Source organism: Pygoscelis adeliae, unplaced genomic scaffold, assembly GCF_000699105.1.
Source record: "Pygoscelis adeliae isolate BGI_AS28 unplaced genomic scaffold, ASM69910v1 Scaffold68, whole genome shotgun sequence".
NCBI lineage: Eukaryota > Metazoa > Chordata > Aves > Sphenisciformes > Spheniscidae > Pygoscelis > Pygoscelis adeliae.
Window position 1 is genome coordinate 4896433 of NW_008825501.1, and position 17085 is coordinate 4913517.

At 46.6% G+C, this 17085-nt stretch overlaps 1 protein-coding gene across 1 annotated transcript in view; it reads left to right on the forward strand.

Moving 5' to 3' along the window:
* Positions 1-12048, forward strand: part of UBAP1 (ubiquitin associated protein 1) — a 19406-nt gene extending 7358 nt beyond the window's left edge. The window contains exons 3-7 of the mRNA XM_009331546.1: positions 1394-2323; positions 6211-6246; positions 6691-6888; positions 8362-8463; positions 9901-12048. Of these exons, the coding sequence (XP_009329821.1) occupies positions 1394-2323; positions 6211-6246; positions 6691-6888; positions 8362-8463; positions 9901-10041 (1407 nt within the window). The 3' untranslated portion in view covers positions 10042-12048. The remainder of the gene's footprint in view (positions 1-1393; positions 2324-6210; positions 6247-6690; positions 6889-8361; positions 8464-9900) is intronic.
* Positions 12049-17085: the final 5037 nt, after the last annotated feature.

The window sequence follows — 17085 nt, forward strand, 5'->3', positions numbered from 1 at the left end:
CTCCATAATCTTCCCTGGCACCGAGGTCAGGCTGACAGGCCTGTAGTTCCCCGGATAGTTCATATACATACACACACACAAAACTACAATAGCTCTGCTCAGATAGCAAAGAATGTGTAATGAGTAGTGCCCAGCACTTCTGCCAGTGAGTTGTTTTACAAAGTCACCTTGCTGATAAATTGTGTATCATGCGTCTTGGACTCTTAGAGCCTAAGGGAAGGGAAAACTGTTAATACAGGTGAGACAACAGGTCTCCAGGATCTCACTGGAGCCTGCTATAGGATGGGATGTGACACAACACATAGTGAGTTCCAGAAAACCCCAGTAGAGGCTTGGCAAGCCTTGCTGGCTTGTTGCTCTTCAGAGTGAGGAATTTGTATGACCTAGCAGTCCCATGGCAAGAGCTCTCCTGTTTGGTTGTGCCATATTCCTGGCAAGGATATCTTACGACTTCTTGTGAATTGCAGGTAGGTTACACCCTGGACGTAGCTTGTAGGCTGTGTTCTCTGAATGTTTTGTGGTTATTTAAAGAGCATTTGAGGCTGTTCATTCTTCATAAGATATTAAAGCTTTAAGTAGATTTAGTCTGTTCAGAATTTTGTCCTCTCGACCAAGCCGCTACGGTGGCCAGTAAACTGGTAGCGAGTAGCTTACAAATGCCTTCCTGTGCTAACCTGGCCCTGAAGGAGCTTATGTTAAATGAGAAAAGCTTGTGGGATCCTGTCACATCAGTAACTGCAGCAAAATCTGGTACCGCAGGTAGTTGTCATCGGTGTAGCTAGTATATCCCCTTTGGCTGGTGAGCCATTGGCACTGGGGTAAGAATGCCAATACCTCTTAAACTAGAGGGTGTAAAACTCTACAGAAATCTCTAAGTCCCTTAGAAATCTTTTAGGGGGAACTGAGTGATACCGCATTGGTCTTTGGATGAAAAAAATACTCTGCCGTAGTCTTGAATGACTTGTGGAACTTGTGGACAGGGGGTGGTTCAGTGGTGCCAGGTCTGGGTATGATTGTCCACCTAGTAACGCATTAGACTTCCCCTGCTACATCCACTGTCTTGGGGGGAGAGGGTGGGAGGGCTGTGAAACTGATGTTGGGATGATCAGTAGCTCTAAAGCAAAACTAAATGTAGGAAGTCGGCAAAATATGATATTCTAATCCAGACTATAGACAGGTTTTGCTGCTAGAGGCAAAATGAACTACTTCTGGTGTCTTCTAGCTTTGCCAGTCTGTAGGTTACAAGAGATGCTGGGGAAAAAATGATGCCTGTCCATGGTAATTCATGTAGCTCTTACTCTGTTACTTCTGTTGCTGTTAGAAGTCGCGACTATGATCCTTATAATTTTCTCTTTTTTCCCCCTCCTCTCCTTTCCTGTCCACTTCATGTCAGTATGACTTCTCACTGGAAAAGAAAACAATCGAGTGGGCTGAAGATATTAAAAAAATTCAAGCTGCCCAGAGAGAAGCTGAACGCAAGGCAGAAGAAGCGCTAGCAAACTCAAAAGCGGCTCCAGAGGACAGCAACAAAATGGGGTTCTCAGAGGGACCTTGCCCTGAGGCCATGCCTCCTCCTATTAATCCCATCCTCGCTAGCCTGCAGCACAATAATATTCTTACTCCCACGCCAGCTAACAGCAGCGCTGTGAAGCAAAAGGTTCTCAGTCCACCTTGTCCAAAAGCAGACTTCAACCCAGCTGATTTTGAATGTGAAGAAGACCCATTTGACAAACTGGAATTAAAAACTATCGATGATAAGGAAGAATTAAAAAATATTCTTGAAATTCATGTTGGTACTACTGGGCCAGTTGTTGCCCAGCTTTTAGATAATACTTTGCCCAAAGGAGGGTCTGAGTCTGTGTTGCAAGATGAGGAAGTTCTGGCATCCATAGAAAGGGCCACGCTGGACTTCAAGCCCCTTCACAAACCCAATGGCTTTATCACTTTACCGCAGTTGGGAAACTGTGAAAAGATGTCCTTGTCTTCCAAAGTGTCCCTGTCCCCTATCACTTCAGTGAGCAATATCAAATCCCTGTCCTTTCCCAAACTTGACTCCGATGAGAGCGATCAAAAATCATCAAAGCTCACGAGCACTTTCCACAGCACCTCCTGTCTTCGCAATGGCACTTTGCTCAGCTCTTTGCAGACCTGTGCTCAGAGTAAAGCTAGTGAACTGAATGGACACCATATGGTTGGTCTTTCCGCTTTAAACGAGGACAGTGGCATGGAGACATCAACATTATCCTCTTCATCCAGGCTGCCTTCCCTGGCTGTGTCGACAGTTTGTACAGAAGAAGAATCATCTCAAAGCACAGCAACTACGGTAAACATGCAGTGGATTAGAATTGGGGTTGCTGGGGAGATCTGGAGGTGCAGAGGCAAATGTTGCTTCTAAAATGTCCTGTGGCTTTGGTTTTAGTTTCATTTAATGGGAGTGATGTGTAGATCCCCTTAATTTACACGACAAATTGATCAGTCCAACAGGTCTTCATGCTGGCAGTTCTGAACCTCAGATTATTACTGTGCGGGTTTCCCCAAAATCAGATATTTTTAGACGAATTCTGGTGACTTTTCTTTCAGCTTTTCACCTCCTATTGTTTGTAGCTGCACACCTTTGAGCTAAGTGCGTAAGATACCTTTTCTTGTATGGTCCTGCATTCTGTGTTATCCAACTGAGATATATCCAGTTCTGAAGCGCTATTAGTTTTTGAGTTAAATCTTTTCTAGATTTGTTCCTTGGCTTGCTTATTTATTTCCTGGAAATAATGGGAAATGCAGGCTTTTCAAGGAATAAAAGCAATAATAGATTAAAAAACACAGATGTGCTTTGTTATTCAGGAAAGAAAAAAGTGCTTGCAGTTGACCTGCAGTGAAATAAATGCCCCCCCCCCCCCCTTTTTTTTTTTAAGTTTTCTTCCTGCGGGTCCTTTTAAAATCTAATCTTTAAAAGGAAGAAAATGATGGTGGTCTGAAATCTGGTATTTACCCTCTTCCTTGTGAAGGAGGGTGGAAGGGTTGCTTGGTGAATACCAAAACCAGTCTTTAAGATCATCTCAGATCACTAACGTTACAGTTGGTTACGTTGGGAGGTTGACGCTTCGTTTCCTCAAACTGTGGCAGGTTCTAAAATTACTTTGAGGACACTTAACTTCAGGCCAGCTGTTGTCTTTGTCTCTTTGTGAATAAGAGCAGAGATTTGAGTAAGCATGTGGGCTTTTTTTTCCAAAGAACCTAAGGTCTGGACACCAATACTCATGAAGCCTAGTGAAGGCTGTATAGTCAAATCCTGTAGCTGGCTCTAAAATAATCTGGTTTCTTCTGTCCAATATGAGTGGTGCTTCAGTGGTTCTGTGGTCTTACTGGCATACTGTAGGTTTTTCTGTGACACCGTGTGCTCTGGAACAAGTGACACTGCTTCTCTCCTGTTGTTCTTTTGCCTCTTTTCAGGCTTAGGTAAATGCACTTTTAATTGCGAAATACAGCATTCTGGCAACTTCTGTTTAGTTGTGCAGCAGAACAGCTGTTTATTGATGACTAGAACAAATTTAATACAGTAAACTTTGGCAAAAGCAGCAATGTGCTGAGCAGCTGCTCACTGCTACAGGTCACAGGTTTGAGAGGTGATTGTATGATTCTATGTAGCTCAGAGGTGAAACCTTGAAGTATGACACATCTCTAGGGATTAACATGAAAGATCACTTACAACTAGATAGATGGGCATTCAGATGGCCAAATTTTCACTCTAACTATGCAAATCTTTAAGATGGATTAAAACTTATTAAAGACCAAGAGGGAAGGTGTATTCTTGAGAATGCTGTAAAGGAATATACAAACTGATAAACAAAGAAACAGAAAAAATAGACCTACTAGGATCTTCATTTGAAACTGTGCTTTGGAAGTAGCAAACCAAGAAATAGGTATGCCAACAGAACTAGTTCTTTCTGTTTAAATTCCAAGACTTCAGACTATACTTGTTTCATGTTTCCACAATATGGTCCCAGTGGCTGGAAAATGACAGCTGAGCTGCAAGAAGTTGAGGTAAATGCAACAAAAGTATTGAAGTAAATGTAACAAAAATCCTCAGAGTATGAAAATGATAGAAAGAAGTCACAGTCATCCCTGTGGCTGGGAGCAGAAGGGTCATGAGTCCCTTTTCTGCAAGGTTACACAAGAATAAGCCTGTCCTTTTTAGAAAGCCTCAGGACAATTATATGTCCCTGTGTATTCCACAGTGATTTTTATATATAAATTTTTTTTCTCACAAGACTAGAAATTGTAACTTTGGATTTGGAGTTACCACTGGAGTTTATGCTTTACCAGTGAATTGGATCTAGGATTTTTAGGATGGAAATAAACTTGTGACTTCTCTGATGCTGCACTGATTCTGTCCTGGGTGGTCCCCTCCTCTTTTTTTGAAGCTCACTGTTTTGCTTTTTGCAGCATTGGCAGAAGGAGAAATTGACTAGTGAAAATAACAGGTTGGAATTAAACAAAGCTGGTCAGAGACCTGACTAGTATGATGCATTTTATTTACAGAAATCTCTGGTTATGGGAGGATGGGGCACTCCTGGTGGACCATTCAGAATATATACTGCTGCAAGCAGCATGATGTGTGCGGGCACACCAGCTGCAGGCAGGGCTCTTGGCCTCTGTATGCAGTCCCTAAAAGTAGGCGCAGTGTGCAAGCACGTACTGAAAGCACTGCACGTCTGCTTCTTGAAGGGCACTGAAATGCAAGTTTGAGACGTAAGGGAGCGTGGCTGCTGAGTGACCAGTCCTGGCTTTGTCCCCTGCAATTCCTTTAGGTGTTTCCCTCCTCCGCTGGGAGTCACTGGCCACGAGCACAGGCTGTCAAGCTCAGGTAGATTGAGGAGGAGGAGTTGGTTTTCCCAGACTCTTGAATCCCTGGTGTCAGAAGCAGTTTTGGTTTTCCTGGCTGCAGCATCAATAACAAAGCATCATCCTTCAGTTTGATAACCAGCTGATTTCAGGGCTACTGCAGACCTGCGTATTCTAGTGCTTTTTGCTCTGGCAAAAGTGTCTGGAGAGGGTGTGTGCAAAGAGCTTTGAACCCCTCTATCACTATGAGGAGAGGTTCTTGGGTAAACCAGTCCATCAGACTGAATATGATTTCTCAGGCTTTGCATCCTAGAAGAGAAATTCTTACCCTGGAGGTGAAAATGGTTGGAAATGCAGAACAAAACCTCCTTGGAGGTGGTTTGGGAGGGTTTTTTTGCAAATAAATGGAATTTGTCAAAATCCTAATAGATTTTCTCAGAACTGTTTTTCTAAAAACAGTTTTTTGTTGTTTAGTTTGGGCCCAAAAAAGGACTTTCTGAAAGAAGTGGACAAGCTTTCAAGCAATCTGTGTTGGCATAATAAGTATCACAAAAAACTGAGGCTCTTGGTCCACAGTGATTTCTTGCAGTCTTTTCTAATTCTATTTAAAATGCAGGAAGACTTTTAAATGGATGAATTGAAACATGCAGATTTGGTGGGGCAAATTTCTGCCTTTGCACTGCTGTTATCTTGGGCGAAGTAGCCTAAAGCGGTGCGTTGGTTCTGCCGTCTGCCAGCCTGGTTCTGCAAAACGGATCAGGTGTACAACAGGGAACGTTACCCAGCCTTGTCGGCATACTGGGAATGGGACCAAGTGTTGGGCACGGGTAGAAAAATCACATGCTCTTTTTAGCCAGTGTGCCACATTGCTCATATATGGTGTATGAAATGCAGTGCTTTGAGAGTAGAAAAGGGGTATATGTTTCTCTTACCCCTTCTCATGGTCAAAAAGTCAAGAGAAGTGTCTAGGCAATGGCTTCAAAATTATCTCTGTCATTCAGGCCGCGTAGCACTGGGTCAAGAGCTGAACGGGAGCCAGCGTGTTACACTGAGCTGTATGAACATGTAGCCATTACAGCAACAGAATAGATAAGCTTACAATTATTATGAGGGGGGACACATCCTTCTTGGAATATAATCCGTTTGTAGAGTGCTGAGAGAAGAAACGATCCTTATGATGGCTAGTCTATATATACCCAAGTGCATAATGTCTGCATCTCACATCTGGAAGCCTGATCAGACCACAAGTCCCCCTAGGATGGTAGACTTATCCCCAGATCTCTCCATAAAACCCTTCTCCCCCAGCTGTAGTAAATTCTGTTCACTGGTGCATAATGTTTATAGTCATCTTATTCGTGTGTTGTTCAACAGGTACACCCAGACTACAAGGAAACAGAAATCCCTGTGGTAAGTTCCCAAATACCTGTGTGCTTACACTGGGTTGTGTTTCTGAAAATCTACAGAAGTAGTGTTCCTTTGAGTACAAAAAATCATAGGTGACGAGTAAACTTAGGGTGAAAGAAGCAATTTCCATGCTTCCTCTGAGGTACAGGGTTTGGCTGTATCATAAGGACCTTCACTGTTGCAAAGGTTTTGGTCCCACCGGTAGGAGAGGGTATATTGTGAAGAATCTGAGATGTTGATTGTTGTTTTGAGGGTAAAAAGAGTATGGTGGGAGTCAGATTATGTGCACTGCTTGGTTTCATCCTTACAGTGAGTAACTTCTCAAGGGCAGTCTAGAAAGGCTCTCGGATTAATTACATGGGGTATCCTGGTTCTGCACTAGCCAGAAACATGATGCGGGGATGTGGAAGACAACCATCACCTCAGCCTCTGGGTTTTCCCCTTTAGGTAACGCACCAAAATTTCCCAGTGTCTAAAGTGCCCAATAACACCAGCTGCACAAAGTGGTCAGGTGGCCCCGCTCCTGAACTACAGCAGGTCCTCTCTGCTAGTGAGAGGCAGTGCGTGGAGACAGTCGTCAACATGGGGTACTCGCCCGAGAACGTCCTGAAAGCCATGAAGAAGAAGGGACAGAATATAGACCAGGTAAGAGCTTGTGCAACAGGAAAGAAACCCTTGATTGGATGCTGATTCTGCTGAGAAACAACCTTGGGTTTGCAAAATGGAGGGGCGGGGGGGGGGGGGGGGAGGAGTACTTTTGTTCTAACGGAGGGTTGTAGCCTGTAGCCACTGCGATATTAACCGCTAGAGAAGTTGTCACCTGGCAGTAAAGGCGGCCAGAACTGAAGAAAAGGGTGTCTGTGGATGTTTATCATGAGAGACTGCTTGAGTCAGCCACACCTCTGGGCGCTGGGTCAGAGCTGCACTGAGCTGGGGATGGGTCCTTAGCTCCATGTGAAGCTGGGAGGGGTACTGGGTCTTCCCAGGAGCCACAAAACCATCTGAAGAAAGCTTAGCGTGGCTCTATGCCATGCTTAGTGCTGTGTGACAAAAAAGCAGCCAACGTCCCTTGTTCTGAGCACAAAGGATTACGGCGCTGACCTCTCTCCTTGTAGAGAGGTTGGCCCCTGCAGACTTAAGATAGCCCTGAAAGGCTCTCGCAAGGCACCACTGACCGACTTCCTTTTGTGTGCTCTGGTTGCGGTGCTTCCTGCCTCCTGTGTTGCCTCAAACGCTTGCTAAAACCAGGTCACATAGCATAGAGCGTTGCAGGGTGAAGCGTGGCTCTGGGTCTTGGATCCACTTCAAACAAACATTTTAAAGCGGGGAGAGCGTGGCCAAACTTCCCATGCTGACCCTAGGCAGGCCGTATGCTGCACAGAGCATCGCCTGGTGGAACTGTGCCTGGGGAGGAGAGTGTCCCAGTGACTTCTGCTTGTGGAGCTGATCTGCTTGCCCATTACTTACGCATCAAGAACCGTTTAAGCTGTGTGCTGGAGTGTAGTGTAGTATCAAATGGAAAAAAAGGCCCTTAGGAGGGCAGTTTTAAATCCTGCTGTATTTGCAGGCTGTGTTCTTTTGCCTTCCTAGCATTACCTATCTGACCTTTCCCCATACCTCTCAAAGCTGAGGACAGATAAGAAATTTGGCAGCGGTTTCTGTATGCTGAGTTGATCTTAAAAGGCTGACTGCTTTCAGATTGCATCAGCTCCTGTGGCTGTCTGAGGAAGCTAAAAGCTGACGCATCTTGACTGCTGGACCTGTGGTTTCATTTTGAAAACTTGTAGTATAAAAAGCACAGTTAAACCTCTGTTAAACCCTGCTCAGTGATCAGGCATGGAAGGCTAAAGATAGGCTTCCGAGACTGTTTTGACTAGAGTGGAAGATGACGTTCAGAGCTGGTGGGAGAGCGCAGGAGGAGAAGGGCTCGTCTGTTCTCTCTGAACAAGCTCTTGCATAAAGAGCGACTCAACTCTACTAGGAAGGACTTTATCTCGGTCCCTGGTGAAGCCTGGGGTAGAGTCGTGCTCAGCCCTTCTGTGTGTACGGAGATGGCGTTCAACCACGCGCTGCGAATGCCACTCTGCAAACTTAGCTGCTTTTCTTCATTCCCCACAGGTTTTGGATTACCTGTTTGCACACGGACAGCTTTGTGAGAAGGGCTTTGATCCACTTCTTGTTGAAGCAGCTTTGGAAATGCACCAGTGTTCAGAGGAGAAGGTGAGGGCACAAAGTGCTAAGCAATGGAGAGAATGTGCCGTGATGGGGAATTCTAGCAGCAGTTCCTCTGGCTGATGTAATTCTGGCTTTCATGGTAATGCTGCCTTGTTTCCAAAAACTGACTGCCAAAGGACATCTTTGCAGTGATAAAGCAAATACGTGTTAAAGCATTAGAATTCTTCTGCATTGTTTTATTACTCGCACGCATTTTTATGGGGAAAGGATTTTTTTAACGACCCTGCTTATTCTGGTTGTAATGTTTTGAACCCAGAGTTCTCTTGTGGGCGAGGTGTTTGGTACAGAGACAGTTAACTTCAGAAGCAACAAATTATCTTTCAAATCCTGCCAGCCTGCCCTGGCCATGAATTTTCTCCCTTGTACAAAGACATCTGCCTGGCTGCTCAGGAAATTGGGTTAGGGCTCGCTCTGGAAGAAGCTGGAAAATATGGTTTTTGGGGTCTGATTCACCATCTGGCTGCTTGACCAGCACCAAAGGTACAGAGGCAGGAGCAGGTAGCCAGGGCAGAGGACAGCAGGATCTTTTGAAGTCTTCCAGCCTGTTGTGTCCCAGGTTGTTATATGGAATCTTTAGAGGTGCAACCCAACCCCCCCCAGACACGTATATGCCTTCGTGCCTTTCTTGGACTTAGTGATGAGCTTGCAAACAGAGGAACAACAGCGTGAAGGTGGGAGAAGTGACTGAGTTCAGGAAACACATGTCCTGCTGCCTTAACCCCAAAATTGGAAATGGCTGATGTCCCGATCATCCGTTTCAACCTGCTTGTTTGTTTTGGGGGTTTTTCTTTCCTCTGGAGTGGAGCAGAGGCCCTGTAGATGGCAGAGGGTTCATAAAAGTCTGATCAGCTGATTCACTTCTTGTCACTTTATTTTTCAAAACTCGGGGAGGATTCGTGGCTGATGCTGGTAGTATCACAGTGTGTCCAATAGGATTTGGGCTAATCTTCCAAGTGTGCCCTAGATCAGAAGAGCCGTTTGATAGCAAGGACTACTGTACTGTTCCCAAAGTTGAAGTCACTTTACAAAAATTCAGATGCAGAAGGAGCTTCTGGATGGGGGACCAGGGTGCCATTAATCAGCATTTTTGGGAGCCCAAATTGGGCCAGGCTGCTAAATTTCCTACTGGGAAAGACACCCCCGTGGACTGAGCTTTGGTGCCCTTGCTGAAGAGGATTTTGGAAGTGCAGGACTGCAAACACAAGGGCCTGAAGCTGGGGCTCTGTGGGCTACTGCACCCAGAGCTCTGCCGGCTCGGGTGTGAGTGGACTTTCTCCGAACGGAGCTGGACCGGGCTGTACGTGGGGAGGAGGAACCCACCCCATGGGGTGCCCAGTCGCTGAAGACTGGCTCTGTGCTAAACCTCCACCAAGCACTGATCCTCTTTTCTCTTGCAAATAATGGACTGTCTGTGTCTTTCAGATCACAGAACTTCTCCAACTAATGAGTCAATTTAAAGAAATGGGCTTTGAACTGAAAGACATTAAGGAGGTCTTATTATTACATAACAACGACCAACACAACGCTTTGGAAGATCTAATGGCCCGTGCAGGAGCCAGCTGAAAACACATTCCTGGATTCTCGGCGTGCAACGGAGCAGGACCAGCCCCGCCACCTTCGCATCCAGTGTGACTTGCTCTCGGCAGGAAGGAGTCCGGCTTTTCGCATACATGGGAGAGTGACTGAGCAAGCCCACCCGCGTGCATCACTCCAGCGTTTCTCTTTCCACTGAGAGCCAACTTTCTTTCTTAAATTAAATTTTTAAAGTGTCCTTTCCTAAGTTTCCTTTTTCCAGCTTGGCCAGAGAGTTTAGACTGCTCAACCTCTACTGGAATTGTACGTAGGTAGAGACAGGAGTGGTTTCCCCCCCCTCCCTGTTGCACTGGAGTTGGACAGAAGAATACTAAGTTGGTTCTGAAACTAGGATGCTTTGGTTCTTTGAAGCTGCTTTCATGGTGTCTGCTTGTACTGAATTACTTGACTGTGTCACAGTCCAGATTAACTGGTTAAATTTGACCTTTAGTGCAATGGAGTTTTATTTTTTGGTTGAAAGTTAGTCTGTAACTTAGTAAAACACTGGTTCAGAAACTGTCGCTATGCATAAAGAGGGAAGCTGTTCCTCTTGTGGGTTTTTTTTTTCACCCGTGCATCCAACATTTCTGCAAGATGTGAGCGTCCAATGCCAAGTGGTCTGTAAGCTCTCTTGAAACAGGTAAGCTGTGAACTCTACCTGGACCTGCAACTTGTGTTGGTTCTTGAACCTGAAGGCAGAGAGCTGGGGCTCGTATTCTTAATCCCCCAGGCTTGTAGGATATTTAAGACAATGCCCTGCTAGGAGATCAGTAATCTTTTTTTGTTTTAAATAATACTCAGTGTGATGCAGGAGGTTTCTTTCAAGCACTTTCTTTAAAACAAATATACTCACTGCATTAGTTCCATTTCTCACACTGCTATAGAATTACATAATAACATCTAGTACTAGAAATCAGGTTTTGGGTTGGTTTTGATAGTTCAAAGTATTACGTTGTACATTGTTCAAGTTCTAAATACATAAAATATCAGCAGTCTTGAGGAATCTTTAATTTGCTAAATATTTTGATTCTGCAGAAGAACAACTAATAAAACCCTCAAATATAACTCCCAGTGTCATGGTTCCCATCTCTCATGCTCTTTGGCTTCAGCAGATGAAACGTGCTGGATCCTGCCCGCCCAGCTGCTGCCTGCTCCTGTAGGCACGCACGAACACAGTCTGTTGGGCAGAACGGCCGGAGGTCTCCGGGCAGACGGCTGCAGTGGTGGAACAGGCTGCTTTTTTCTGTGGCTTATTTTTGTTCTGTTGCAAAAACCAAGCCTAGGGATCCAAACCCATGTTAGAGCATGGAGCTGGGAGCACTGGACTTCAGGAGGGGAAGACGGCTCAGCTCGTTGCCTCAGTTTAAGCTTTTCAGTAGGAGGTTTTAGCTCATCAGGACCCCGAAGAAGAGGGCATTTGTCTCCGTTATGTTGATAACTTTATATGACCAAAACATCTAATTTGGGTCCAGTGTTAACTCCTGGAATTCCCTGTGAGGTGCTCAACTATGTTAATTACATACCTTTACTTAAAACAAAATGATGCTGAGGAGAGATGTAGCTGGCGAATATCTAGGAGATGTGGAGATGGATGATGAGCAGGACCAGGGCAGATTGCCTGGTATTGTATCCCGTAGCATTGAGCTTCACCAGCTTCTGGTGGGGGGTGCTGAAGTTAAAACTTTAAGAAGGACATTCAGCTGCTGGTGGGTCAGCAGGTAAAGCAGTTGCCCAGCTTTCCTTCCCAGGTGAGAAATGTAACGGTTTGAAACAAGGAAATGGGGCTCCTGATTAATCAGAAAAGCTGGTAAACAAAACTCAAGCTGCTTTACTGTCACTGCTGAGAGCGTTCGGTTGTGTTGCTTGTTTCGGTTTTCTCAGAATATCCAAACAAGTCCCTGTCTGGTACTAGACAGTCCTGAACGGGCAAGAAGTCTTGCCAGCAAAGAAACAACTACTTAGACCAAAACTCTGAATAAAATAATCTCTTTGGTTGTGTTAATGTGTGTTAAGTTTTTTCACAGTTCCCCTGTGGGGGCTGGCTCTTAACCTCAGCCGGGAACTTGGCCCTACCCAGCCACTCACTCACTCCCCCCGGTGGGATGGGGGAGAGAATCGGAAGGGTAAAAGTGAGAAAACTCCTGGGTTGAGATAAAGACAGTTTAACAGGTAAAGCAAAAGCTGCACATGCAGGCAGGTCAAAACAAGGAATTCATTCACTGCTTCCCATGGGCAGGCAGGTGTTCAGCCATCTCCAGGAAAGCAGGGCTCCATCATGTGTAACGGTTACCTGGGAAGACAAACGCCATCACTCCGAATGTCCCCCCTTTCCTCCTTCTTCCCCCCAGCTTTATATGCTGAGCATGATGTCATATAGTGTGGGATATCCCTTTGGTCGGTTGGGGTCAGCTGTCCCGGCTGTGCCCCCTCCCAGCTTCTTGTGCACCCCCAGCCTGCTCGCTGGTGGGGTGGGGTGAGAAGCAGAAGAGGCCTTGACTCTGTGTCAGCCCTGCTCAGCAGTAAAGAACACATCCCTGTATTGTCAACACTGTTTCCAGCGCAAATCCAAAACAGAGCCCCATACTAGCTACTATGGAGAAAATTAACTCTGTCCCAGCCAAAACCAGCACACCCCACTGCAGTAACCACTGCTTATGGAGACTGCTGTGGAGGTGAGAGCAGAGAGGTGAAGACGGGAAGTGATACCTGTGAAGCTGGTCTCCTTCCAAAGAGACGTCCTCGTCTGTCTTCCCTGGTGACGTTGCTCTTGCTTTGGCAGTGAGGTTTCTGGATTTACATCACTGGGTGGCTGAAGGCTGGAAGCGTGTTTCTGGGGTGGCTTCTGACAGAAGGAAAGACACTGGAATGGGGATTAACCTGGTGGCCTAGGGAGAGGCACTTCTGAAGAAACTTGTAAGAAGTGACACAATGTGATGAGATTTTAATGTTGTTTTGGGCGCCGTGTGTCACTAGGGGCTCTGGTAGTCGTTCTCTGCTGTCTCTGCTTGACATCAGCCTGGACGTGGGGAGGTCCTGCTGATGGCTGGTGCGAGGCTGGGCTCTTCCCTGTGCTAACTGGCGAGATGACGACTGCGTCCCCGGCCACGCTTCAGACCTTAGGGCTTTTCCTTAGGTTCTCAGGTCAGATTGATTTACGTACCCGGCACTTGGCACTGTTTTAACTTTGCCAGAGGTTGTTCAGCCTTCTTGGGCTAGCTGCTGCCACATACTGAGGCCTGGGTGCCTTGGTGGAAAGGCTTGTGAGGAGAAGTTGCAGAGGCAGAACCAAAATTGGCGGTTGAGCTTTGATCCCCCGAGCTGCCTCCTGATGGCTCCTGGACAGCAGCAGCCTGGTAAGGGCTCTGACGCTGAAGAGCCGTCAGTCACCCACACTGCAGCCGAGGGCTCCCGCTCTGCCTGCACGTGGCAGGAGACCTGGTGGGATGAGAGGTGCCACTGTGGTCGCTGCCTTGTTTTGAGGGTGGCCTCTTTCTGGGATCCTACAGCCTGTCAGGCAGCGGGAGCTGCAGATGCCCCCGTACCCCGGGGCTGCAGCGTGCCCCGAGGCTTTCTTTGGCCGGCCGCGTGGCTCCTGCAGCAGCTTGGCTCTGCCGGAGCTCCCCTGGGCAGCACGGGTTGCCGACGGCAGAGCCCGCGTCAGCAGCTTTTCTGCATGGCGTGTGGCTGGGCAGCTCTCCGTGCTGGGGAGACCGCCGGCTTCTGCCAGCGGTGCAGCAAAACCTGGTACAAGGGTTGTTCTGCTGCTGCCCCAGGCTGTTCGGGTCGGCCGCGCGTGGCTGGAGGACAGCTTCTGAAACACCAGCTACGTCAACAGGCCAGGTGTGAAGGGGATCTCGGACTGATTCCCAGCCCCAGTTAATCTTTTGCAATCAAATAAATGGGCATTTTGATCACATTTACTTTAAAACAAATTTTGCCAGCGTTCTGTAGTAAATTGAGTTTTATTTTAAATAATGTCAATTATTCGAATAAAATATCAAGCATCCGCCATGAGCATTAATAGTCTTTGTTGCACCTGAATACAGACGTGAACCCATTTTAGTTCTGTATCTATCTGATTGTATGTGGCCAGGGTCTCGTAATCTCTTAGACCGCTGTAATGACAAACACTTTCACATACGTTCCTCAAGTGGAAATGAAAACCATTCATATCAAGTGTCAGTGCAATATCAAACAGCAGGAAGGGGATGACACTTTTAAAATGCTCATTTAGCACATTTTCACACGAGAATTAAGGCAGCAACTAGGTAACAACCTTAAGAGTGGAGAGAAAAACATTACCATTTTTGTCCGTTGCGTACTAGGAGCCCAGTTTTGGTATCTCCTGGGCGTGCAGCACTTCAAGTATCTCTGTAGTCCTGTTATTGCCAAGGATTGGTGGCTTTTCACAGCCAGGGCTGCTTTTTTTATTATTATTTTTATTTTAGTTATGTCTCACATTCAGTAGGGAAAAATAAAATTCTGAGAACAGGCTGATAATAAAATCTTACATTTAACAAGGTATAGTCTTGGGGATTGGCTGGCTGGTTCCAGTTTAAAAAAGATTATCAGACCTTGGAAAACTGCTTTTGTTGCTGTCGTTTTGTTTATTTGTTGGTTCTCAGTGTTCCTGGCCATTCCTCCAGGAAGCGAATAGTTCCTGCTCTGGGAACTTGCACGGGGGCTCAGATCTGCCAGACAGACTTGCCTTTTTCACAGTAGACCAGACAGGATTCACGGGTGGCTCAAATGTGGTAGCTGACTCAACTCCCATCTCTGCGCATGGAGATTTTTGGTCACTCATCTGTCTTGTTACAACTACCTCTGAAAATACCGAGGTTAGACCATGGCGTGACTGGTCGCGCGAATGGTTCTTCCTTGAGTGTTGCTTTAGAAATGGCCAGCTGGGGTAAGAGACTGAAAATGCCTGTGAACGTACTTTGCTGAGCTGCTTTTCAAAAAAAAAACAAAGTACAATCAACCAACACTCATCTCCCAAATGTCAGAGTACGTGGAGGGGAAGTTTTCCTCCCTAGCCCTGCGTTACTGGCTGGGCATCTCATTTTCCTGTGACCTGGGCACACATCCTACAGCCCAACCTTTTCCTGGGCTCCAAACGAAGTTGCAAAGCTCCTCAGCAGCTCCCCGATAGCCCTGTTTTCTGTATGCTTGCTGAGAAAGTGCTGGGGAAACTACTGTAAGTGCTCACATCCGTTTGTGCTTTCAGAAGGTACACGGGCTACCCAGCTGCCACGTGTTCTCCTCACCTTACAGACAGGAAAGCTCTCCCTGGCCCCAGGAGGTGGAGGGAGGCTTTCTAAGGGTTACGTGTTTCAAAGGGGAGCTTGGTTTAATGCCTGCTCCTCCCTCCGTGGGTTTAGCAAGACGCTGAGTGTTCCACTGCTTTATAGCTCTCTGGTGGCTGTCAAGCACACCTGCTCTGTGCTGTGCACAAATCCCAAAACACCACTGACACTTGCTCCTGGAAGCCTCATTTCTCTGGGCGAGGAAGGCCTCTGAAAAGGGGGCTGGGAGACCTGGCTTCAGGTGTGACTTGCCACTGGCCTGTAACTTGGACACGGGAACCATCTTGAGAGCCATAAACTCAGACCCTGGAGGGACTCTGCTACACAGAGTAATCCAGCCTCAACCGCAAGATGGAGACTAACCAGTGCTAAAAAAAATACCCCAACGGTCAGGGCACTGCTGTAGGGCTTCTGTTACGAGCCCTCCACTTGCACTTCTGTTCCCCAAGGCTACACTGTGTGACATTCCTGGGAGTGTTTGCACCAAATATGCAACCCAGATAACTGAGTGTCACTGCGATTACTGTATTGCTGCTCCGCCAAACCTGGGCTCCTCGGGGTAGCTGTAGAAGCAGGCAGTAAAATTCACAGCTGGTCAGACCTTAGGGTGTTCCCTTACCCTTGGCATTTCTGGCTACTGAGCAGGCTTTGACTGAGCTACTACAAGCATTACTGAGGAGACAGTGAGATGGCTGAACGTGCTGCGACAGCCCTAATTTTGGAGTGGGAGCACTTGCACAGCATGTTGTCAGCTGAGCATGTTTCAAGGTCACTTGTGGCTTCAGCAAGTGGACTTGTTTTGTGGCATACAGCAGCAGAGCTTTTGCAGGGCTCCAGCTGATCATTCTGTAGTTCTTGATTCAAATACCAGCTTCACATAACAGTACTGTTAGCAGCTTCTGAAATCCCGCTGCCTCTAACCAGCCCCTCTTTTCATGTGAAAAATGAGTTCTGTCAACCTGGACGATGAGCACTCTACAGCTGTGCCATAGCGCAGAGATCAGACGTTGTAGCGGGTAAGCTGTTGGCCTCTCGCTGTTGGCAGCAGTGTGAAACCCATATGCTTGTTAACATGCTAGATAAACCTTTGGTACAAAGTCCCTGCTAACCACTCATTGCCCATGACTCAAGCTACCTCTTTCGGGAGCTTTGGAGCCTTCGCCCCAAGCAAAGAACAAATGTGACAATAGCCTTCCTTCTTCTGCAGGTGACAGCACTTCTTGCCCTGCCTTGACTTCCATTTATTTATGGTCTAGTTACGTTAGTGTACTTAACAAACAGTGGCTGCTCTGTCTTTTCTGGCTTCTGTTTGCAAACACTTTTCTGGATAGCTTTGGAGCACTTCTGTTCAGGCCTGTGTCTGGCTTCAAAGTGTTTTTTCTTTCCCCCTCATTTTCTTGGCAACACAGAAGTGCCTTTAGCATGTGAGAAGATGCTATGAATACTGTGGACAGGACTGCCTGCTGCTTGGTGAGATATTTAAAGGCTGCTGAATTGTTATTCTTAAAAATATGGCTTACTGGTATTAAGGAAATACAAAGCTTGTGGTGCCAAGTAGTCATCTCCCATTTACTCGGAATTCTCTCCATCCTTATCTAAAATACACACTAACCACAAACATCAAACCAAAAGCTATCCCCTACCCACCCACATCTGCAGCAGCAAGTGTGGTGAAACACCGGCTGGCTGTTTCCGTAGCTGTTCTTGTGCACGTGTAAGCAAAGAAGGT